This window comes from Amblyomma maculatum, chromosome 9 (assembly GCF_055883805.1).
Source record: "Amblyomma maculatum isolate TAMU_Amacu chromosome 9, ASM5588380v1, whole genome shotgun sequence".
NCBI classification, from domain to species: Eukaryota; Metazoa; Arthropoda; class Arachnida; order Ixodida; family Ixodidae; genus Amblyomma; species Amblyomma maculatum.
The window spans coordinates 11,964,955-11,990,470 of record NC_139352.1 but is presented as its reverse complement, the minus strand read 5'-3'; the positions used below and the strand labels follow the sequence as shown (position 1 = coordinate 11,990,470).

At 47.7% G+C, this 25,516-nt stretch overlaps 1 protein-coding gene across 6 annotated transcripts in view; it reads left to right on the top strand.

The window, feature by feature from the left end:
* LOC146178322 (S-adenosylhomocysteine hydrolase-like protein 1) overlaps positions 1–25,516 on the top strand; it is a 266,939-nt gene that overhangs the window by 166,404 nt on the left and 75,019 nt on the right. The window contains exons 1-2 of one of the 6 annotated variants that reach the window (XM_084578137.1): positions 7,239–7,491; positions 9,425–9,736. The exons of 4 other annotated variants lie outside the window; for them this stretch is intronic. In XM_084578137.1, coding sequence (XP_084434263.1) covers positions 9,668–9,736 — 69 coding nt within the window. In that variant the 5' untranslated portion in view covers positions 7,239–7,491; positions 9,425–9,667. Of the gene's footprint in view, positions 1–752; positions 1,541–7,238; positions 7,492–9,424; positions 9,737–25,516 lie in introns of those variants that run through there. One more of the 6 variants, XM_084578138.1, reaches the window with a different exon arrangement.

Genomic DNA, 25,516 nt, shown 5'->3' with positions numbered 1-25,516 from the left:
TATTTTTCGCTCGGTGTCCAACCGGCCTTATCGGAACTATCGCGTGTTGCTTTGGGACGTTAAACCTATAAACCAAACTTAGGACTATACAATACACTGAACTTGTCGAAGATGCTGCTGTTTGTTTGCCTTGGTAACAAGAAAAGAGCGCGTCGTCGCTTCGTCTCGGCGCATTCCGCGCTCTTCATAAGACGCGCTCGTCTGCAATTATTGCTCGCCATTCAGCGCAGCTGCTGTGCTGGTATCCCTGACGTATGATATTATTTTGTTTGCTCAGTGCACGTGTGTGTTTACCGACGGGCTTCCTTCATAAGCCCTTCGTTTAGTGTACAATGCAAACACGTTCGCATGAAATGATCTGTCGTGCGAAAGGTGGAAATGCATGATTTTATTCCCTTTATCGAAATGCACGGAAGAAAAGAAACTGAACAAAAGCGGGGAAAGAAAGAGGTATACGATTAATAAAAATAGGAAATCCTTGCCGCCGCCTCGCGGTCGTCAGCGAAAAACAGAGTACAGAGGAGGTTGCGAGCGAAGAGATCGGATGTGACCTCAGGTGTTAGTGGCGTCGCCTGCGGGCCCGCCGTTATTGAGCGTGCAACGCCAGCGCCGAGCGCTTCCGGCGCGGCGGTTTGGCGAAGCTTTTTTGCAGCGCGGGAGAAGGGTGAGCAAAGGGGAGGCGAGGAGGAAGAAAGGAAGGAGGGAGAGGTGCGCGCTTACGCCGCTCGCCGCCGCGTCAAAGCGCGTTTTGGCCGACTGCACCGGCGTGTGCTGTGTGTGCGTGCCCGGGAGAACCGCACGCTCTCGCTGGCAGAGCGTCGCGCTCCTTGTTCTTGTTCTGTGATTTGCTTTTCTTTGGTTCATTTTGAAGCGACTGTACTCTTTTCGGTCTTTTGTGCAGCCCGATTTCGGGACTTTCAGTCACTTCTTTTTTTTTTCTGTTAGCGTTGTGTTGTGTGGTGACGCCGCCCGCCCTCCCTCGTGCTACTACGCTTGCCTCGAAGCCGGTCCTCGCCACTCGTAGACATCGCCGCAGCTGAAAACAAGCCGACGTACTTTGGAAATTGTGAAAGGACGCCGCGTAGTACCGCTTCCGATACATTCCTGCGTGCCCCGCGGCATCCGTGTGGTCCTAGAAGTGAGGTGAAAGCGCTTGCTCTGTTCGGTCGTTTCGTCGCATCCTCTTAGGCGTCTTTGCAGAAGGACTCGGAGAAGTTCTTTTCTTTAGCCGCGATCGTCTACCAACGAGCGACGGAAGGAAAAAGTTAATTTCTCGTTTCCTTTGACGGAAACCCGGACGGAGCCACCTTGCCGGTGTTCGACCAGAGCGTCCGCATGCCCTTCACTGACCAGGACCATCATTGGCTCCGCGGGTGACACTGCCAAGCTCTTGCCTCATCGAAACGAAAGCGTTGCTGTCTTCTCTTATTTTCGTCTCGGTGTTTGGTCCCCTCGTGTTTGGCACTGGCGTGGACGCGCCGCTGTCTGACCTAAACATCTGACCATGAACGGCGATCCCCCGGATAAGATGTCGAGCAAGGTAAAAAAGAAACCCTACTCTTGTTTTTTCATATGGGGTCTTGACGTGCAAGGACGGTTTAGTGAAGTTGCACGCTTGGTTTGCAAGTGCATAGCAATCTGTACTGCGTACGCTGTCGCGAGCTGTCAGACGCGACAGATGAAGTGTGCGCATGAGCCACTGTACAGGCTGTCAAAACCTTATGGCTGAACTGTGAGATGCCGTACCTTTCAAACAACTTTCAGGGGAACGGTTTTCGCTTATAGTTCTATGCTGCACAGGTGAGAGAAGGAGCCCTCTCTTTACCTTCCAGAGATGGTGTATGTGGGGATTGTTATATGCAGGCTGTTTTGTCCCATTCGATGCAGATTATTGTTCTTTTTTAAATGTGAATGCAAAAATTGTTATAGCAGGTAAGTGTCTCGTCTTCGAGGCTGTTTTTTCTGGCCAGGCGGATACCTGTTTCTATTACTTCTGCTAATTTTAATTACTCGAGGTGTCCTAAATAATTCCTTGCGATTAATATATACCGACTAAAATGAAGTTCTTTGTACATAACCTTCAATGCAGGGCCTAAAAGCCAGCTATAGCTAGTCCGACAAGTGTTGAAAACGATTATCTGCATTCGCTGTATGTGAAAAACAAATCAGTAACTCTTGACCACCGAGCTACATTTCACATATCGATTGAGCGTTTACGTATAGGACCAGGGGGAATATATATATATATAGAAAACAACAAAAACGAGAGACTGCGCCGTTGAAACGTGTCTTATCCTTGAAGCGTGTTTTTATCCTTCTTAATATTAGCGCCGTTTTATTTAGTTCGTTGTGATAAACTCGCGGTCAAGCTCCCAAGCCGTGGAGTGAGAGCGCCAAAAGGGTCGCCCAGAAGTGATTATTCTGCTTGCAACCAGAAAGCGGCTGTTTCTAGAAATACTCACCCTTTTGTTTTTACACGGGGTCGAACCCTTTCTCGAGACGAGCTGAGCTAACAAACAGTGAGTAAAAAGTCACCCCGTGTGGTTTATTTTTTTTCCCCGCGGGGAAAACACGCTCCAGGATAAAGCGCTTGAACCAGCAATTACACGCTTCATCGGCAAACTTAACCCAGGCGCTGTAAGGCCTTTACTACATTTTCCTTACCTGGTGCACAGCTTCAGAGATAGGTTTTGATTACGTTGCTATTGTAGATAGGTATACCTATACTAAGCGGAAGCGAGTAACGCCGTTCGTATGCTTCTATATCGCAAATATCGTAGCGCCAACGCCTGTGCTAAAAGTCTCTCGTCCCTCAAGCGCGCAGCAATGCTAAAAGCGCTTCAGCCTGACAATGGGGTGACATTTTCCGAGGGATTAGCGCGCCGTGTCGGCGTCTAGGTTTGCGGCATGTCGGATTTGTAAAGCGAGTTTCTGCTTACATGTTCAAAGTATGCATTGTCATTTCCTAGCAGTGCATTGCTTCGTCTCGACCTCTCTGCGCATCGTGGTGCCGTGTGCAAAGTATCTGCACACTGTTTGAGTGTTTTGAACTTATACTTGATCAGCGCTTTATTTTAATGCTGTAGCAGCAACGGCAGCAGCAACCGTGTCAGCCGCGAGGCCAGTGTTGTTTTTATTGCTTTGCGGCGCAGTTACAAGCGAGCTGTGTTTGCCGATCAATGGGTGAAGATACAACCACGCTCACTTTTCGACCGCTCTTTTGTGTAAGCGCCACTGTCTAGCCCATGAATGTTTTGAATGCATTGTTACCTTTATAAGTCTACAGCGCACCCGTATCGGGATACTGGTCTGCTTTGTAAGTACGCGTGCGCGCTCTCTAGACACAGGAATAGCGCCCACTAATGACTGTGACGATACCAGCGAAGCAGATCTATACACCGTCATCTAAACGCTGTGTGCACAGTATGCTATATATTCCACCGTAAAGTTTTACAAAGTTAGCGGGTTTTCGTTCCGTCCATAGCGTCGGTGTCAAAGCAGAAAATAAATTCACGTAGATTGCTAGCAATGCCTGGTACAAGCATTTGAAGCTCGTTTGATCTACATACAGTATCAGTTCAATGTTGAACATCATGGTTGCGTTGTTCTAAAAGCTGTATCAGGTAAGCCTTACCTGAACATCCGTTGAACTCCACTGAATATTTTTTTGCTGTTGTTGATTTCCTTGTTCACACCTTGCGGGCATATACAGTGTGGTCAAACGCAGTATAATGCCATAGCAGAAACGAGGTTCTCGGAAGACCTTCTCGAGGAGGCGCTCGAAGTGTCGGTCGAAAAGGTCTCGTTGCAAGCATGGCTTCGGCCACGTGCCGTGTTTCGTCGCATCTGTTGCCATTTTACACGAGTCTTTATATAAACGACGCTACAAGCTGTTGTTGCACAGGGCATATAAAATCACTGTAACGTATACGTAGCGGCTGCACAGGTGTCTCTTCATGACTGGCGATGCTCTGACGTCGCACTCACACTTCTCGTCTATCCCGCCGAGCCTTTCAACCTGCACAAAGTGGAAGACACAGCTCTGATGACACTTGTCGAAGGATTATCGCGGGCCATGCGGGCGAAATTTGGTGATCGCTAACATTCGTGTCTGCAGTTGCGCCTCTCTTTCCATCCGTAAATGCCATTGCAGTCACAGAAAAGAGTGCTTAGTGCACGACTCGAAATAGGCTTGATCGGAGTAACTCTTCCGTCACTCTAGAGTACCAGATGACGCGCACACAGAGCAGTGGTGTCTCTTCACGAAGAGGACCCGCGACAAAGGTCTTGGTCGTGCATGATATAATATTCGCTTACCGGAAAGTTCACCCTTGTCCATATGACGCTCTGTCATTGGCAGCCGTTTTCCGAAAGACTATAAATCTATGGCTCTCCAGTTCACCTCAGGCCGCCGAGTCACTGCGATGTTCGAAGGAATGTCCCAGCAATTAATCGAGGTCGCCTTCTGTCGTCGATGACCAAAGCTTCGTTCTCAAGTTTCGTATGCAGCTTCTTAAAACAGCAGGTCTTTCGAGTGGACGACCGAAGGAGGAGTGACGTAAGGACACAAGTTGATGTAATGGTTGAAATACCTGTGCCTGCACTGGAGCTCATACCGTTGTTCGCCGCACGGTCTTGCTCGGATGACAGCAGCCTTCTCGAAATTCCGCCAGGACTACGACTCGCCGCCGGTGCCGCATCTTCTGTGAGCATTAGTACCACGTGAGCGACGTCTCAATGGCCGCAGTAACACAGCTGCTTTGGACAGCAGCGCCTGCTGCTCTCGCGTTATTCGGGGTACAGGCTCACTGAATGCACGCGCCCCTAGACTCGTGCGTGTTTGTTCCAACGCCGCGTCTTTTTCTCTTGGTTCGATCACTCAAACCGCTGACGTCGGCGGGCCAGTGGTGACGACGCTGAGTACGTAGCCGGCTTGGGCGTGCTCGCTCAGCTCTTTGACAGCGGGGCACACCGTGCTGGGACAGAAGCAAGAGGAGCGACCGTCTTGTCGTAGCCTGCCAAACGTGTTCACAGTCGCAGCCTGCTTTTGAGTTTACCCTTCTTAGTAGGTGTAGAGGATCACCCCCCTCTCCCCTCATCTTTTTCCACCCTGCCTCTCTCCTGTACCTCCTCTGCGCGACCTTTCTATGTATGTGCCTAGAAGGGAATCTCACAACGCGGCGAGAACCGCTTCGTTCATGTATCATGCGGCTACTTGAGGGAATAGGGTGATAGCAAATGACGATGAAAAGGCCCAACAACTCACTGTTACGGCTGCTGAGACACAGTAAGGGTTTGAACCCCACGGTAACACAGTCGAGCTCACTTATATCGAACTCGAAGGTCACACGTATTTCGTTCTTCGTACCCGAAATTCGTAGTAAGTGGACTAACGCTATTCCAGCTATAAAAAAAGGGGCAAAGTTAAGCGAAAGTGGCTCATATTTCTTTTAAAGGTTGTTTATGGACATTTGTTGTTTTTCTTTTTTTAAAAGCAGATGTTATCAAGCCCTTTTCTAAGCTCTCCAGCGTGGTAATATGCTTCTGACTGCGACTTTCTGCATTTTCTCGGAACCAGCTTTAAGAGCGCGGTATTAGCGATAGTCACCGAGGATTTTAAGGCGTCCGGCGGTTGGTCGTAATCTGCTTTTTCAATTCTCGACAGGGGAGCAGCGGCGAAGCTACCACAATGCGCATGTGTGCGAAAGAATGCTCTACCTGCCTGCATGCTGACTCCTCGTGACAGCAGCGTAGAAAGTAAAGATCGGTCTGGGCGGATGACGCACACCGTGGATCGGGTGGGCCAGCAAAGCATTCCAACCCTTCCCTAGCGTCGAAGGCGACGAAAGCTCGCTACGCGGTGCTTGAATGGCTAGATCCTCTGTCATTGAAGCGCGCAGGCCCGTACGGCGAATGCGCTTCTTCACCGTACGTTATTTGTTCGCGGGATTGGACGTACGCCGAATTTCTTCTCTTTTTGCTTCGCAGACTCCCTGGGTCGCCTCGTTATATGTACTCCCCACCACGACGGGTTTTCTTCGACTACTGATTGTTCTCCGAGGGCCATTTGGCACGGATTTGTTCGGAGTACGCACTCGTGCGGTTCGTCTTTTCTTTGGGACGTTTCGCACGTGCTTGTTTTTCGCCACGGGTCTTCCACTCCTCACACGCAGTTAGTACGCAGCTGCCTGCGTCTCGGGCTACAGCGCGTACTTTTTCGAAAAAGGAGTTCGTTTTCTCCTTAATTGGGTGGATTTTTGCTTGTTAGTTTTTCTTTTCTTATTGTTTGCTCCTCGCACCGACTCGTGTTTCGTTCGCTCTACTCCGTACACCATCACCACCTATAGAACGTCAGAAGGCCAGCTCAGTCCACGTCACCGCTACGAATGCGCCGCGAAGGGTCAGCAAATGAAGCTGCACGCGCAGATCCGAGTCGAGTGCCGCCCTGTCACGTGACTGGTATACCCACGCGGGCAGTTTCACATGGTTGCCATTGGTAACCGTACAGTGTTCGAGACAATTCTAGAACACAATAGTTGCCGGTTCCGCAGTCGTGACGCCGGTTGCTGGGAAAGAGAGTAGTGCGCAGACCTTGATAAGATCTCGGTGGTAGCTTCTTCCCTAATTTTCCTCATAAACTGACTTTTTTTCTTTTTGCCACGTGATCACGTCGTATCAAGCTTCTCTGATACTTCTACATCGAAAGGCGACGCCTGCTCACTAGCGGGCTCGCACCCTGGCAAGCTGTCGAAACAGGAGCAGGTGGACTTGCCACGTGGGAAAACTTCCTGACAGGCTGAAAGATAAGTTTAAACAATAAAGAAAATATAACCGGAGGGGAGGGGGGTATTAAACTGAACAGGAGCACCGAAAGTGAAAGTGTAACAAAGCGAAGCGCTCTTGGAGGCACATACACGGGACTTGAATCTGTGCCATTGTTCTCGCAACAAGTCGAGAGAAAGTGAGGGCGTTTTAGTCTCTATTTCTTTGGCTTTTTTTTTTCTTTCTTGCCAGTTAAATTTTTTCCCCCGCTGCCTCCTTCTTCTCACTACCAAAACGTCATTCGCCCCCCTCATCTTCTGTCTTAAGGCTCTCAAGAAAGAAAGCCCTACCCCCTCCCCGTTTTGACTTGACTGCCGCCGCTGCAGTTAGTGTCCGAGCCAAGAATGCTTTCCTTTTCTCTTCTCTGCCCCATCGCTTTTTTCGCTTATTTTCTTAGTTCTTCACCGTTGGCAGCCCGTGAGATCAGTTCGCCCTCCCTCTTACGTATTCTTCGTTCACGTCAGCTAGTTGCGGGCCCGCGTGCTTGCCGATGCGTCTTGTGCCCGCTGGTCCTGCGGGAACCGATCGTCGCTTTTCCTCACACTTGAAGAGGGGAAACGAAGAAACACTTGAGCACCGAAGAAAGTGTTCCGCTGTGTTTGCCGGCTAGGCCTTCTGTCTCCAACAAGTTGCGAAAAAGCAGCGTTGTCCTCTGCTTCCAAGGAACAGGTCAGTCAAAGCGTGTGTCTCGAGTTTTTCTCTTCCTTATTGGTTTGTAGCTGTGCAGGGAATGTTCCGCCCACCAAAGAGAACGGGGCCGTGAACGCAGGCAGCCAGTTCCGGATGGAGGGCCTTGCCAAAATCTGGAGAGCTTGCGTCCTTAGACGAGAGAAAGTACGCGGACAAACTTGGTCTGTGTTCCAGCCTACCTTAGGTCCGTGCTACTATTACGATTTCTTTTTTTTTTCTTGCTGGACACGAATCCGCCTCGAGGACTGGCAGAAGTTCCTCCTCATTCCATGCAGTCCCCTTTTCCCTCATATCCGCAAGTCCAGACAAAGCTAACAGCAGTGTCGTACTCCCATGCAGTCCCCTTTTCCCTCATATCCGCGAGTCCAGACAAAGCTAACAGCAGTGTCGTACTCTCCAGATTACGAGACTTGGTACGTCCCGAGGATGTCCATATTGTGGCTCTCCGTGATGGGCTTTTTCTTCTGTTATTGCGATCCTTTGATCGAATCGACCGCTTCTGAAACTTGAGACAAAAGTACAGCCCTTTCGGAAGCTCGTTTTTGCTTTTTCCGGTATCGTCCAGGGCCTCATTGGTTGTCGTGCTTCTGGCTGGTTTGTGCTCATATAGACGGTTTGTGCTCATGTAGAACATATATGCATGTTCTTAACACGGGCCGAGCGCCCATTTGCGTAGGCGCTCTGTCTTTGTATAGAGCTCAAGAAGCATCCCCCGTGAGCCCGTCCGGGGCAGAATGTCAGGCTGCGCGTAATGGGCTTCGAAGAAAAGCCCTTTCTAAGCCTAGATCAGGACAGGCTTATATATTTTATTCATTCATTTTATTGGTGGGATTAGAGTCTGTGATGTTTTGTTTTTTCGTAGCGCACAGCAGCGTTCGGTCGTGGGCCCCTGTGAGAATATGATTTGCCGTCTTTATGACTGTCGTAGTGATGCAACAGTTTCTTTATGGGGACGACTACGCAAGGAAAGCGTGCAACTTCCCAGCGTCGAATTCCTAATACTGGGTGCCTTGGCGTCCCGTACGGAAAGGCCAAACATTTGCGTATGCATATTTTCGACCTGCGTCAAGGGCGTCAGTACCTTTTTTAAATGAAACGTTTTCTCGGTGCACAGTCTTTTTTTCCGGGTAGCTGGCTTAGAATAACGGAAACTTTCTACCGTGTTGTGGTGATATCGCCGTGTGTAGAAAGGAGGATTCGTATAGGTGATGACGGTGGAAACCTAGTTGAAACCGGTATATGAGATATGATGTAGTGGTAAAAAATTTTGGACAGTTTTTAGGGTACAGTGAGGGTACCCTCAATAGATTACCAACTTGCCCAGGCGTCTGTTCTAGGGTACAAATTGCCCCCCCCCCCCCTCTTTTTTTTATTGCAATCTTCTACGACCTGATATCAGCCACCTATGTGTAACGGATAATGAACGGTGCTGTTACCAAAAAGTACTTTAGCGCTAACACGAGGGCTGCGCCAGTTTGAAAAATGATTTTGAAGGTATACGAAAGAGTATGTGGTAAGAAAGATTTTTTTTTCTTCTCGAAAAACCGGCTATCTCGACTCTTTCATCTCGTGAAGAGATATAAATTTTCCGCCCTTCACCCACATAAATACTGTGTAGCTATTCGTCGTCCTTCATGCCTTATTCAGCGAGTACGGCTACAGTTTAGCTCCGTAGAAAAAAAGCCAAACAAAATTCCAACACCACTCCGTTCGAATGGTCGAAAGAAAAGTGGAGTTGCGTGAAAGTCGCCGCCTGTGCTCACAGCGATCGCTCTCTTTGGTGGGCGTGGAGGAAACAAGAACAGAAAGAACGATGAGAGAACCGAGAGCGCGAAAGGAGGTGGACCGTTCTTTCTCTCTTTCTTTTCACGGCTGGTGCACGCACGCACTCGGTTCGCCTAATCGGGCACAGCGAGGAAGCAAGCAGCGGCTACCGAGGCGTCCGTTCGCGTTTTCTACCCTTCCGGGGCTGAAGACTTCCCCGTGCACCTTTTCTACCCTACGGGGCTGGAGACTCCCCTGGACATCTTTTCTACCCCACGGGCTGAAGAATAGGGGCTAAGGACTCCTCCGGCTTCGTTTTCTACCCCACGGGGCTGAAGGCTTCTCCGGGCACCAACCACTGCTGGTGTCGTGCATAATAAGCCCGGACAGCATGCCGTACCAGCGGCGGCGCAGCTCCATCTGCGATTTGGAGGCGGTGGAGGCCGTCTGCTCCGCTGTGGTGAGACCTGGTCACGTGGTCGTCGGGTTGAATGTAACTCGGTAGGGAAACAAACACGCGGAAGAAACCGCCAGTTAGAGCCGTCTCATACAACGATGAGTCCAGATCCTATAGTTAGTCACAATTCTTATTGAAGCCCTTTATTTTTTGTTCATTTTCTATTCTTTTTTTTTTTTTTTTTTTTTTTTTTGCGTTTCGCGTTTTAGGTTTTTCATCCCGCGTTTGCCTCAAGAACGCGATGTTCAGTATTATAGTGCATTAGTTCAAAGAAACGTTACACTTCATTTCTTTGCACTATGAACGATAGATTGCTAACTAATTGCTCTATGTTATTTTATCCTTTCTCATCACATATAGTTTCTCGTTAAAGTTCGAATACCCTGCTAGCTTAATCTGCGTTACAGTTGAAATCAATGTTCGGTGTCTCGATTCTTCCCGCCACTGATTCTCCAGCAATCCTTGTAATGTATGCATTAGGGTTCACTTTTTTGTTTTGCTGCTTCCCTTCCTTTTTATTTTTGGTTTCTTCCTGTTCACTGCGTGGGCATGTTTTAAACAAGGTCAAAAAAAAAATTTTTTTAGTTTCGTATATATAATTCTGTACGTTCCAGCCAGGTCGTTTCGAGAAATTGAGCAATTGCATACGCTGCTATTATCTGAGTTCGGTCGATTTACTATATTAATATACATATATTATAGTGAGGCAGACCAAAAGTAAAGAAAAATAATGTACCAGTATAAGCAGCTCTGAATGTAATCTTATCCTAATAAGGAGAAAAAGACAGGAAAACTTGTCTCTTAATGGCTATTATTATTATGCAAAGCTGATTATGTGCCCTCGTTTTGGAAGGGCGTATCGTTCGTGCACGTACTTTTAAACACTGCACCCTGAAAGTCTCGATACAAGGCGCTTATTGTATCAGCCAAGGCAGGCCCCCCTGGAAATTAGCTCAAAATTTATAGTTAGCTGGCAGGAGTTGAAACGTAGAGCAAAGGAGGGACTTCACGTCGTTTGTTGTTCGCGTCGCGTTTATACAAAAATCTTATTCAAGCAGCCAATTTTTTTACAACCAAGTCTTCATGAACCGTACTCGCATGCTCACAAGAAACTAGTTTTACGTGCACACTCTTGTCCGGACTGCACCCGCTATTTTTATTTGTCGATGCAGTTGAACAAGATAATTCTTTGATTGCTGATAAATCACCGAAGGCCGTCTGTGTGCAGCTAAAAGTTTGCAATCTAAATAAAGCACGCATATGAGCAGCGAGTCATATCGGCCTAGCAGAACGAATGTCGGTCCGCCTGTGTAAACTGATTACGGTCTGATTAGGCCGCTTTGGCGTGGTTCATCAGCGTGTTGTGTTCGGCTGCAGACTCGATTAAGCTACGGCGTGTCTGCCGCTTTTGGAAAAACCATTAAAAATGATGATCAGTATGTATGTATAAAAAATCACTAAGCAAACGAGAGAGGGAACGGCAGCCTCCCGCTGTTCGAAAGCTTCGCTTCGAGCTCGACTTCGCTCTTACACGCGCATACGTATGTGCGTTCACCGCTAGTGCAGCTGCGCAGTTTAGACGAGCAGCTGCCGATGGTTTCCCTCCCCTGCCTTCCCAGAATGCTGTGCGCACGCGCGCTGCCCCCAAGAGTCGTGCGCGTCAACCGTGGCGGCCGCTTCCCACGAAAACAAAAGCAAAAAAGAAAACAAAGCAGGCGCCTGCTCGACGTCAACTGTGTGCGTACGGGGCGTTCGGTTTCAACACGTAGCAGCAGCAACAGCGCTCACAGCCTCGGCGGTGACGGCAGCAGGAGCGGCAAATGTGTCAGCGCTGAATGGCCCTCATTATGTCAACGGAGAGGAGAGGTACATATTATGATAAAGAGAAAGCGAAAGCGGGGGAAAGAACGGGGATTCAAAATGTCATGTGCGCGCGTGAACCTATAGCTCGTTTTTCCGTACTTGTCTTTGTAAGTTGGGGAAGGAAAACAAGGAAAATACAGCCGTTGGCCCGTTAGTGGCCCCAAACCAAGGACTCCATAACTCTGCTCAGAGAGAGGGGGCATACAGGAGAGGAGCGGCTAACACACATCAAACTTCTGTTGACACACTTTTGTGTGCTTAAATGTGTACGATGACGATGACTGTTCATCTCTTATATCTATAATTTCTTGTATATGTTTCTTTTACAAACATAGCTATATGACAGAAATTATTGGACAGAACGTTGTCCGAAAGACAGCCGTTTAGCGGCAAATTGTGTCGGGAATGAATTTCCTCCTACTATATGGGATGTGATAGACCGACGGACTAAGACATAAATATTATCCACGTCAAGCTGCACGCTGCACTGCCAGCAGGTTTCCGACTGACGTTGGCTACGCTTTTAAGTGCGTTGTCTTTTTTAGCACTTCAGTCAGTACGGGGTCGTTGCATTAGCTAGTTTGCATATTGAAGTACATTTATGCGTCCATAAAGGCCTTCAGCAGACGCGATGCGAGTTCATAGTGATTCCGAATCATGCCGCAACTCAGCGTGCACCGAGTCCCAGTTTCCATGTCTCCTTCTGCACAACTAGTGCGGCTTTGAATGCGAGTTCAACGTTCCATTCTACGTGGGCTAGGACAGCAGCTGGACAAGTTCGTCGGTGACAACATCCGGGTGGAGTGAGAAGGATTAAAGTTCAATGAGGCGGAGAGGTCGGCCTTTGGTAACCTGACCCTGGCTTGCGTCCGCAGGGGAAAAGGCAAGGGAACTTAAGGGAAAGGTAGAGTGCAAATGGAGTCCGGATCAACCCACGCATTTCATTGTATTATGACGTCATCGTCCGCGGATAGTTTCGTAGCTTCTTCCTCGCTGCCTTCATCTATGGCATATGTAATTTCCTAACCCACCGCGATGAACGAGTTATGACTGGTTACTACTGAGCGGGATGATCCGGCTGGTATCTTTATAAGGAGAAGCACAAGGCGTCCGTGTACACTGCGATGCAAGTGCACATTAAAAAACCAATGTTAAACCATCATGAATCAAACTAATCGTTTCGTATGAATAGTCTTTCTCTTGTGCTCAGGTAATAAGTGAGTAATTACTCGTGGGCATCCAACTAGAACATGTACACGGGAACAGAGGAAACGTCTACAGCTTTCACAAAGGCTTCGCAGTTGGAGTAAAATTCGTCCTGACCCGGGTTCGAACCCGGGGCAATCGTTTCTCCAGGGAAGTATTTCTACCTTCTAAGTTAACCAGGATGGCCAGCGTGTCATTTGAGCGAATTGATCAACGTATGACGGTATACGTTGTTGGCAGTTATGACATGCTTTGATGCAACTTTCCCTGGGCGTTTTTCTTGGAACTCAGTGAGTTGTCGTCCACTACGCCGCGTATAATCGCGCCGTACTACGAGGTCTAGTTCCTTTTGTCCAAAGCATGAGCCGTATCCTCGTCTTTTCGCGTTGTATTCCTACCGCTGCTCGCTGATTCCATCCTATCCTATCCCGTTCATTCTTGCTTAGTGTTTTTTCTTTTTCCCGATTTTATATTGTCGTTGCAGTCTGCTCTGCAGATGGCGATGCACGTGTCGCCTTTGTTTGGCTCTCCTCTCCGAGTTTGAATGCCAGTGACACATCTCGGTGCTTATCCCGCACTATCGTTTTTTTTTTTTTTTTCTTTTTTCTTGTTGTTGCGGCTATGTAACCAAAGCCAGCGCTTTTCAGCGACCATCTTTATTCAGCTTCTGGTTTTTCCTTCGACCACTGGCAGTCTTCGCTCGGCGGGATATGGACTGCGACCTTCTCTTTACTTTTATTTTCACTACTAAGCTTTTTCTTAGCTTTGTGTGCCCGTTACATAGTGTACAAGAGGTTGCACTGCTGAAAGGGAGATATATATATCAAGGACGACGAGTGGAAGAAAAAGACCCGGCCGCGAGCGGCAAAACGGAAGGAAAAATATCCGGTTTCGCGTATAGATCCAACACTGGCGGTTGTTTCGGCCAGGGGTGCAGAATAGCAGGGGCCCCTTTGAGTGTGAAGGGGGCGGTAAAATACAGGCCGCTTAGGCCTAGCTTGGACGGTTGGCCGAGCGCTATCGATTAATGGCGGCACGGATCTCGCCTTCTTTCGCCGCTCCCTTGCAGAAGAACGCTATCTGCGAAGTGCTGCGCGGTATGGTGTATAACGCCGGCACTCGGCTCCACGATGCGTTGGACTTTGAGCATCCTCCCGTCGCGATAAAAATGGTTTACGCTTCCCGTCGGCTAGGCTTTGCTGCCCAGCTAATGAACTGCGCATAGAAGCTTGTTTACTGTTTACCCTCGAAGCGTAGGATGAGCAGCTCATGGGTGGATGGATGTTTACAGAGGGTTTTCCTTGCGTTGGTCCGGGTAGTAGGGGCGTGCTCTAGCGGGGATTCTAGGAAAAACGAGGGCGCCTAATTAAGTACCGTGTTCAGCCTAATTAAATACGATGCTCGGCGAAGTCTTAACGCAGATGGTGGACTTTGCACAGGCTTCAGACTTCGCAGGCTCGCACTGAGTGTATACATCTCTTGAAAGAAGGCAGCAGAGCAGGTAACACACACAAAGCATAAGAAGCACGCATACAAGGACAACGCTGCACTGACAGCTATATTAACAAGAAACCGCGCATCTTCTTCCTTCACTTCACGTCTAGGTACTTTATCAGATTCCCCTGCATTGTGGAAAGAAATATATTGGACAGACAGGAAGATGTCTCAATGACAGGATTAGAGAGCACGCTATGGCAATATCGGACAAGTCTGTCACTAATCTCGCGGTGCACTGCAAAGACTACGTTGGTTGTAGAGACCAAAAATGTCCGGCTGGCCTTCACAATGTTAAGGTTATGAAAAGGATGAAGGACAAGTTAGCAAGGGAAATTTATGAAGCATATGCAGTCTGTGACTTGGGAGACCAATGTGTCAGTATGCCATCAGTGGTTTTGTTGAAGAAGGAATTAGAATTTTTGCGCAAACCGGTAGGATGTTAAAGACAAGGAAGAAGTTGGCTGCAGACGTGAAATGAAGGAAGATGATGTGCGGTTTCTTGTTAATATAGTTGTCAGTGCAGCGTTGTCCTTGTGTGCGTGTGTGTGCCTCTTGCGCTTTGTATTGTTACCTGCTCTGCTGCCTTCTTCCAAGAGATGTGTGACCAACTAGCTCAGCGTTCGACTGTATTATCGAGTGTATACATATTTACACGCAGTTGAATATGTTTGAGTTAAGGCCACTTAATTCGAATTTGCTGATTATGCGACTGAATTCTTTGGAGCTGTTCATATTACGTGTTTTAAGGAGAACCAGGTTCTTGCTTAATTGAATTTCACGCCGTTCGAACTAATCCGGGCTCCTCTTACTCTGTTAGAATGTGGTTTCGGGTTCATGCGTTTAAGCGTTGGGATGAACAGATTCACTGAATCATACGCGTTCATTTGATGAATCCAGAAGTTTGGTCATCATATGACGTGCTCGTTTCTATAAAAGTAAGCCTTCGTGCAATAATATGGCGACGTGATGGTAACGCTTTTGACGGTGGTATGGGCGACGTGGTTTTCAGTTACGCCACATGAGAAACCATCACGCGATCCGGCGTGACCTGCGGCTGCGGTCCATATCCGACGCGTTTCACGCGACCGGTTCTGTCATGTACTGCGGCTGCTGTACGGTCCGTGTCATATGTCACAGATCACTGTCACCGTCTAGGGAAGCGTAAAGAGATATATTGTGAATAACCGCGTGCTACCCCGGTTCGGTCGCCATTTATACAGCTCGTGCTCCACGCATCTCTGCTTCACGTTCGTTTCCCTCCCTGACAGGGCAACAAACAGACAGGCAGACAAGCAAACAAACGTGTAAACAGACAGGAAAACAAACTAAAATTCCCTTGTTAAAAAACGTTGACAACTTTCCAAGTGCGCGAGTCTTTCCCGAGGAAACGACTTCGCGATACGAGAAACCTGCAGAGGCAAGTATATATCGTTCATTTCCAGCCGCCATTATTCGCCAAACTTTCATTATGGCTCGCTACCCTAGTGCGTCCTAAAATGCACCAGTGAATTTTGCACGGTTTGTGCTCTCTTTTTGAGGGTATCTTTCCGTTTGAGGCTGCAACGGGATATCTCCATGAGACTTCAAATGCGAATGCGCAGAACTGCGCCGAAAAGTTCGGACGGCGAGCGAGCACGTGCGCTGCGAGAAAGCCGACCTGTCGTACTTTCCCTTTAATTCCCGAAAAAAGACAGAAGTGGAAGGGGTGAGGGAGAGGGATTAGAGGAGGGGGTAGAACGCATTAGCGTCTGCGCGTGGCTGTAATTGACTCTTTACCGGCGAGTGATTTCGCGCATTGCAAATTGCTTCGAACACTGTCCGTCTCTGTCGATTCAGCATTGCTCCGCATAGCCCGCAGCAGTTCAGTCACTTTGATGCTTCCCCTAATCGCCGTGCGCCAGCCATGTCGCCGCCTAACGACACAATGCCTCTATAATCCGCGCGTGAATTCCTGCGCCGCGCTTTCGCGCGTTTTTTTTAGAGCGCTGCTCTTTGGCGCCTGTTCCTGCGTTTCGCGTCGTCGTCGGCGTTGTCCCTCTCCGCGGCTGGGAAAGCGCGAACCCCCCCCCCCTTTTCCCACCCCTGCCACGCGTGTTCTCCGATTGCAGCGCGCGCTCCTGCCACCACCGTTCGCCGCTGCGTGTACCCCCTGAACTAAATTATTAATAGCACTTGTAAAATATTTGACTTGATTGCAGAGTGGGTATATGGCCAGTCTTGCGTCGGTCACGTTAATAATAATAATAATAATAATAATAATAATAATAATAATAATATTTGGTTCATAGGAAGGGAAAGGCGCAGTATCTGTCACACTTGCTCTGTGGACACCTGAACCGCGCCGTAAGGGAAGGGAGGAAGGTGGGAGTGAAAGTGGAAAGAGAGAAAGGGGAGCCGTAGTGGAGGGCTACGAGTAATTTCGACCACCTGGGGATCTTTAACGTGCGCTGACATCGCACAGCACACGGACGCCACTTCGTTTCGCCTCCATCGAACCGTCGCGTTTAAATGTACTGCAGTTCGGAAGGCAGGGAGCTATTTATAAAGCGTTACCGACTTTGGACATTAGTTGCTTTTTTTTCTATTCCGAGAGGAAAGGGGACGAAAAAAATGTGCACATACGGCAATCAGCGTGTACTGATTTAACTTCGCTCCTCATGGAACTTGCTTTTATGCAAGATTGATGCCTATAGACTATCTCCCCACCCCTCCTCCTCTCTCGTCTGCTTGCACATCGACCGTGCTTGCCTCAAATCCGTAGATGTATACTTAACGCTGAAACCACGTCTTTCGTAACGCTTGCTAGCGTACGGGCGCAGATGGCTGCGCTCTTCGGGCCTTTTTGACGTTGCACGACCGGGGGTTGCGGTTGGCTTCACAACGTGCGTGGCTCGAGGTTTTAAAAATCATTTTTATTGTGTTTTGTTTTTCATTTATTTTTTTTTTTCGTTTTGTTAGACGTGCTTGGAAAGCTCTCACTCTTGGAAGCTTGTGAACCAGAAATAGCTGTGGCTGTGTTGACAAAAAAAAAAAAAAAAAAAGAAAAGAAAGAAAGACATTGTATGGGTTGAAAGCGGTTTTAAGAGCAGGCTATGTTTGTCTAGTTTCTGGGTTTTCTTGATGGCACAGGTAGAGCCGCAATCCGGCTGAGATGCTGTCTGGCTTGTGAAGGAAATACTATAATAATGGTTGAATTCGCTGTGCTTGAAATGGGGAGGGAGGAGGAATCGATGCAGCCGAAGCGCTCTAGAATGTCTATAATTGGTTCACAGGAAAGGAAATGCGCAGTATCTGTCACATTTGTTCTGTGGACATCCGAACCGTACCGTAAGGGAAGGTAGGAGGATGGAAGTGAAAGGGAAAAGAGTGAAAGAGGAGCCGTAGCAGAAAAGTACGAATTAATTTTGACCGCCTGGGGATCCTTAACGTGCACTGACATCGCACAGCCCACGACGCCACTTTGTTTCGCCTCCATCGAAACGCAGCTGCCGGTGGTCGGGATCGAAGGTGGGTACTCCGGCACAGTATCCGGGCATGTTAACCGCATGCACCACCACGGAGGGGCATAGAATATCTGAAAGTTTGTTTCATTAATATATGGAGTCCAAACCACCAAGCTTGTGGAGAAAAGAACACAGGGAATTCCGTGGTTTTCTTTTCCTGTGTCCATTTTTTTTGTCGCTTTTTTATTTATGTAAGCCTGATCAGCATTGTCTATCGCAATGCGACCCTGCACGAAATTGTGTGCTTAACCTATTGTTATTCGAGTGCAGTGTTTCCATATATGGCGCACTTGTACCATTTAGCTACTTGGAAATACTGAGGAGCTGATACGAGCATGATCAGTATAGTGCTCTCCTGTGCTTCACGCTTCAGCTGTGCTCATTATGCTCCTGTTCTTGGTGTAGTTGACTTTAGTGCCTTATTTGATGCCATTTTTTTTCTCCCCACCCTCCGGAGTGGTTTTTGTGTGCTGGTAGTGGCTGAGATAATGCGGATTGCACTGGGCACCTTGCATTATGCCGTTTCGACAACAGAAAAAAATGCTCGTTATTCGGAAAGTGCTGAACGCGCGGAAATAACGGCCGCGTGGCATGCAAGTCAGGAACAACAGACTGGAGAACATTTTTTTTTTCCTTTTTGGGATATCACTCGAGGTAGTAGGTATGGATGCTGGGGAAAGTTATTTCGCTTGCTGCGTGGCACTGGACCTTGAGTTAGATTACATTAAAGGAAAAAAAAATACTAATTCTACGAAATTTTATATTACCTTTTTTTCTTCTTCCCAGTGCTGAAGGCAAGAAAAAACAACAAAAAAGAAAAACAAATTTCGCTTGACGAGTTCTTCCCAAATAGATACTAATTTAGCTAGGAGCCGGGTCTGCTTTTGAGTGTGGAAGCGGCGGGGGCGTGGAGCACAGCGCGTTGAAACTCTGAACTTGCTTGTCAGCGGTGCGTTGAAGAGAAGTTATAAACGTTGTTTTGTGCAGAGTGGCTATTTTACACTGAACGGAACTTTTCTGATTTTTTTTTATAGAGTACGCTTTAAGAGTTAGTCTGTACGCAACTTTACTTATCCTGCCCCCCGCGCTTCCTTTTGTTTTCGTGTGCGCGTGGTGTGTGGGTCTGAGCGTTTAAACGAGTATTTTAGCGCGCCTTTGCGTTCGGTGTGTGCAGGCTGAACGGGGACGCGTTGCCCACTCCTCTTTTGACAGCGCAGTGGCTGCTTGCCGTCCAGCTCCTTTGTGCAGTTCCTTTGTAACACCACTCCGCGGCAAACAATACGCCTGAGAGCTGGGGTGCTATACACAAACTGAAGAAGCACTTTTGTATGGTGCACTGCTTGAATGCACTGTAAATGGACAAGTGAGATACCGAATTATGCAGCACTGTCGCCGCACATGTATGCCCATTGTCCGCTTCTTTTTCCGTGCCCATCGTTTGACCAGCCATTCTTTGTTTATGAAGCTGCTGGAGAAACTGGAGAACAGCTTCGGAAGCACAAATAACTTCGCTGCTAGGTTTTGCTCTTTTTGTACGTTTGTGACTAGAAGAATGTTGCCCATGCGTACTGTGAAAACAGTAAATAGAATGTAATGTTAGCAAGAAATTACTTCGTTGTCTTTATTTCAGGCATTCTTGAATACATACATTCAGTCTTATTGTGACGGTGCCAATTTCGCAGTGCACCGATAAATCTCGACCATTAGGCTTTCGATTAAAAATATTGTATCGCTTTCCATTTACTTTTGACAATACATGTAACTGCTTTTATAAATTTACTTTTATCGCCATTTATTGGCTGGTGTGTGTACAATGCAGCGCTGGTGCTCTCTATAACGGGAACTGCGTTCGCAACCGTTTGGCGTCAGCAAAAGTAGTGGGTATGGGATGTCTTTGAGGTAACATATTGACTCGTAGGAGACGCACATCGCGTCGGTCTTGGTCAGTATAGGATATGCCGGCTAAACTCGGTGGCGACGATAGTTTCGTGAGATGCTGGCTTCTATCGTATAGTCAGTTCAAGGAGCTCGGGTAGACCCAATCCACCCGGGAATTCAGTCGGAGTGTGCTTGACTTGTTTTCCACGTGAGTCGATAAATATGTCCAACGAACGTCTTGGGCAGATTGGCTCTTACTTGAACACAACCTGCAGTTCTGGTAGGACATCAAGGAGGAAAAAGTACCCCGGGTGCCTGTTCGTGCATTTGCTGTTGCACATCATTGTCTCACCCGGTATTTGTGCTCTAAAAAAAAAAAACGCTTTCCTCCTCCTCCTCCTCCTCCTCCTCCTCCTCCTCCTCCTCCTCCTCCTCCTCCTCCTCCTCCTCCTCCTCCTCCTCCTCCTCCTCCTCCTCCTCCTCCTCCTCCTCCTCCTCCTCCTCCTCCTCCGTGCTTCACGTGTTTGGTGCTTTTTCAAAGCACGAGTTAAAAGACTTGGGAGCGCTCTTCCTTTCATTTTTTGCCGTTAGTTTTTCACTCATTTCTCTCTCTCTCTCTCTCTTTTGCATTCATGCGACAGACAAAGGCACCGACCTTTTCTGTTTCCGTAAATGCGATATTCTTTCTGTTTACTTTATCGAATGGCGCGTATCATCCACCACATTTGCGACCCCGCGGAGAACATTAGCTCCGAGCACGCACTCTGTCGCGGTTTCCTTTATTGCCGCCAGAAGTAGACTGTCACGTTTTTTCTCCTTTTTCATTAGCTTTCAGAAGAGCAGCCTTTATTAGCGACTTTTTACGACTTCTACATTTATTTCATATTTTTTCCCTGCTCCCCACCGAATTATCTTCCTCGAGACCAGCTTGTCTTCTGAGTTTCGCTCGAGCGCCGAAAGGGGAAAAGGAGATAAGCGAACTCGCGGAACAATGTTTCACAGTAGGAACAATCTGTTGCCAATGTGTGCTTGTATCTGCGTGCATGTGCGCGTGAGCGTTTTGTGTTTCCATTTTTTGTTTTTTGATGCGAGGAGGCTGGCATATCTCTGGACAAGAGAAAATGAGGTCCAGGATTGCGCGCGTGTAAAGACCTTCTTTTTCTCCTCTTGCTGTCAGACACTGGTAGCATTATCGCAGCACCTAAAGGAGAAGACTTCGGATATTATGTAGACGACGTATGTATACGATGTGTGGCGAGCGTCTTTCGGTACACATATGTATTTGAGGGAAACTCGTGCTGTAACCCCCCCCCCCCCCTTTTTTTTTTTTTGTTTTTGTTTTTTAGTAGGGAGAAAAGAAATCAGTTCTTTTCTGTACTGAGGAGTGTGTTCGTTGTAACAGGAGAAAACTTAAAACTTATTTTCGTAGTCAGCGAAATTATTCTCAATTTCCTCTGAATTGCATGTCGCCTCACATTTGCTAGCGAAAGCGGCAGCGCGCTCGCGAGTTCCAGATATAAAGAGTTGTCGCTGGAGGCAGTCCGCGTACTGCATGGAAAGTATAATTCTTGTCGGGCGCATCGCTGGTCAGGGACTCAAGAAAACTCTATTTGAGCTCCGAAATCAGCAGCACCTCACAGCTCTAAATTGGAAGCTACAACACATGCTCTTAAACAAGCTCCGAATCGATTTACAAGTTTTAAGAGAACACTGGCCTATCTTTCTGCGTGAGGTAGGGTACGTGGCGGCTACATGTGGAGCTTGTGTGAGAGAAGATGCGGTGCGTTGGGCCGCACAACCGTTAAACATCGTGTCGCAAAGGAAAAAAAAAAAAAAATGGTCTAGTGGTGCTTTTTCTCCAGGCTGTTGACTACTCATTGATAACTTTGCAGGTGTATACTGCTACCTCGCATTCAAAATGTGCGCAGTGTTACAGCAGTACTCCATGGGATAACGCCTTACTGACGTTTTGATTTGAAATTTGAATGAAACTTTGAAACTCGGCGAAATCGAGTCATCCATTCGAAATGGAACCGGCGCCGTTTCTCCCCGTATTCTGCTCTAGATAAAAGTAATCGTAAGTATCCAGGAAAAAGTGGCGAGTCGCTGTTTCCTGCGCACAAGGCTTTAAAGTGCTAGTGAGACCGGGTTTAAGTAAGAGCTGGATAGAGTTCGACCATTCCTTACGCAGAAAGCTTCCATGAAGCCTGTCGCGGGCCTTCGAAGAAGGTCCTTCCTAATTGCGAAAGACGTGCATAATGGAACACGGCCTCGCTCGTGTCAAATTACTCCCCGGAATGGGGCTGTACAAGCTTGGCGAGGAGTGAAGAGGGGCGTGTCCTGCTCCCCCCCTTTTTTTTTTAAACTCCCTCGTTTTCTTTTATCTGCCGGCCGAACCCGAGTTTGGCGCTGTCAATTCGAACAGGACTTTCGAAATTCGCACCTTTTTTTCGCACAATGCAGGGACCGGCCTCGGTCGGGAATGACAGGCAATAACACGGTAGACTTCGTCTATGGGAAGACGCAAGAAAAAAAAAAAAAAGAAACTAATAGAAAACCGAGAAATTCCTTGGGAAAATGGATCAAAAGTTCTTTGAGGAAATAACGAATCGATAAAGCCCGCAATGTAAGGAAACAAAAGGTTGCACTCCTTATCTGGCTTGTCATCTGAGTGAAAAAAAAATTAAATCAATAAAGAAACGAAAAAATGAGAGGGGGAGGTTTGAATTAGAAGATTGGAGAGGGGAGGCGAGTGAATGTGCGAAGGAAGACTACCACTGCTTTCACCGCTATCTATACAAAGTGGACGACAATGTTCTCGTCTGCCTTGATGCGATGACAGCGCTAGCCGCTGTCTGCTGGACTCTGTTTATTATCGATTTGATAGGCTTGACTGAACACGCTGTCTCCCCTCTCCCCCCCTCCCCTTTTTCTTATGTCTTCTCCATGCCCGTCTTGTCTTTTCTGGCGCACTTTGCTGAGAATAGTGATGGCGTTAATTTCGGATCACGAAAGCGTTCACACAAACTCATAAAAATGAGAAGAAAAAAAAAAAGGTACAAAGTTGACCATGTGCACGAAATGCGTACCATCTTGAGAAGAACCTTCTTTGGCCAGCGAATGCACCTCTGGGGGAAGAAAAAAAAAGCGAAAATAAAAGACGCTCGGAAGCTGATGCGCAGCTCGGACGGACGGCCGCGTTTTCAGCTTGGCATTCTCTCGAGCGCGAAGTAAGAAGATAGAAAGATTGAGGATATCGCGCTGGTTGTGAGAACAGGGCGCGGGCGGCGGCGCCCAGGCGGCAGATTAATTACCATCGCGTCGCTGCGGTGGCGTCTTCTTGGCGTATGTTATATCCGGCTCGGCGACGGCGCCTGCGGGGTTGGGCTTCGTTCGCAGTGCAAGTATCTGCTGCTGTCAGTCTTGCTATTTCGAGAGAAAGGCAAGAACGGGGAAATGAAGAGAAATGGAAAGTAAAAATTTGCTCACCATTTACTTACTCCGTCGTATTAAGGAGAAAACAAAGAAATGACGTCCCTTATAACGGTTTTACAGCTCACAATGACAGGTTGAGCCTTTCTGGTGGTTCCCGAAAGTAAAGCGAGTGAGGGTGTTATTTGTGCGGTTTGGGTATTTGTTTTGTTCCTGCTATCGAATGGCTACAGTGCACGTTTGTTTAAAAGAGTAGAAAAGGCGGAAGGGAGACTTACTGCCCGACAGGAGCGCCGTACATCGAACAACGGAAATAGAGGCAAAAAGTGGAAAACAGTAAAAAGACAGGTGAATAATTCTTTCGGAATCTGTGCAAAGTGGGCGTTGCCAAATCACTACCGTGTAGCTTGTAAATAAACGTAGATTAGCTTCTTGGAAAGGAGAGAAAATCAGTGTCCGCCACACTTTTTCTGTGGACACCTTAACCGCGCCGTAAGGAAAAGGAAGGAAAGTGTTAGTGAAAGTGGAAAGAGAAAAAGGTGCCGTATTGGAGGCCTATTATAATTTCGACCACCTGGGTATCTTTAACGTGCACTGGCACCGCGCAGCACACGGACTCCTCTCCATTTCGCCCCCATGGAAACGGGGCCACCACGATCGGCTTAGAGCCCGTGAACTCTGGATCAGTAGCCGAGCGTCTTAACCACTGAGCCACCGAGGCGAGGCAGAATCGTTTCGCTTGCCTCTTTCTCTTTCAAATCAACGTCCACGGTTGCTGCCCTAACTGACCAGCACTGCATTTTTAATCTGTCAGTTGAAGTAATAAGGCCAGGTGCGGAAGTATTATATGACGACAGTCGCGTGCCTCCGACTGTAGGCACTCTTTTCTCTGTTCTGAGACACCCACTTGTCTTTCGTAACTGACAGCAACGAGCACCTACGTTCCAGTCGCATGTGCAACACAAATGCGTGTAATATTCCTGCCGGCTGAAGCAGCGTGCGGCTCGCGAGCTTTTTTTTTTATAGACTTTTGTTTTGCTTCAGCTTACAGCTACATGCGACATTTAATTCCTTTCTTGCTTCGTGCGACGGCTGCAATTGGATGAGGGGGGGGGGGGAGAGTCTGATGATTATTCATTTCAGCCTTCGTGCACAGACGGGAATTCATGATCTTTGGCGACGCACAGTTAAGTGCTCATATGACCTTCCTGGCAGCTCACGTGATTTGCAACACAGGGTCCATATATATCTGTCACGGTGCCTCTTCCTTGGAGGCTTTCCATCATTTTTCCTTTTGTTTTCCTCTTCCCCAGCTGGTCTCTTAATCGTCTCTGTTCCCGACAGCGAGTCGCTATGTTGCCGTTTCGCGTCTCACGGGTTTCGCAGCGAGCGCACTTTTTTGAGATATATTTTGTCGGGAATCCCGCAAGCGTGTGCGTGTGCGCGTGTGTGTGTGCGTTAAACTCTCATAATTCAAACCTGTGCTTTATTCGAACGGAAGCTTCGATAGTGCCCGTATTCAGCGCATCAAACTGGTCCAACTAACAAGAAAAGTTTGGTTTGCCCATTGAATTCCGAAGTTTGATAGTTTGATATTCGATGGCGTTATCTCTAGCGCAGTGCAGTTACCAAGCGCTTGTGGCGAAGAAAAGGCCGAGATTCCATCTGTGTTTATGCAGTCGATGCTTTTAGCGTATCGTTTCTTCCCCGTCTCATTAACGGAAATTGCACCTCAACCCGCTTAGGAATTAGAAACGTTATTGCGTGCTGGTGGAAAAGCGTCGCGCTTTTAGAGGGAATTATTATTTTTTTAATCAGGCACACTTACGTTACTGAGTGTAACACCTCTTTTGCAATCCGGCTATTGGTTCTCTTGCTTCGTTTACCCCAAGTTACTGCATTTAACGGCATTTCCAGATCGGCTGCTTATTCTGGTTTGTAATAAATGCGTTCTTTTTTTCTTAATTCGGCGTCAAAAGCTACAATCCTTTGAGTATTTCGCTGAGTGCTGAGTCTTTTCTTTCAGTCGTGTTCTCAATGGCGGCGGCTGGTGTTTTCTTTATTCAAGTGCTCACATGCGTGGAAAATATGCAGATTGTATAAGCAAGCAAACAATTTTGTCGAGCTCAGCATTCCTTCTTTCAAGCTGCTTTTTTTGTTGTTGTTTGGTTTGACCGTTTTGCGAAGAGCAATCAGCCATGGAATATACATGCAGGCAACGCTTCAGCCGCTGCTTTGAAAATTGGATTCTCGCCTTTGTCTTTGTATTGATCTTTAAAGACCCGTGTTCCAGTAGAGGCACTATTTTTAATATCATTAGGATCCCGTAACCTTGGTGGTGTCGTCACAATTTCATTTGGCATTGAGAGAGTCTGCTTTCAAATTATTAATGCCTAAGCATTGT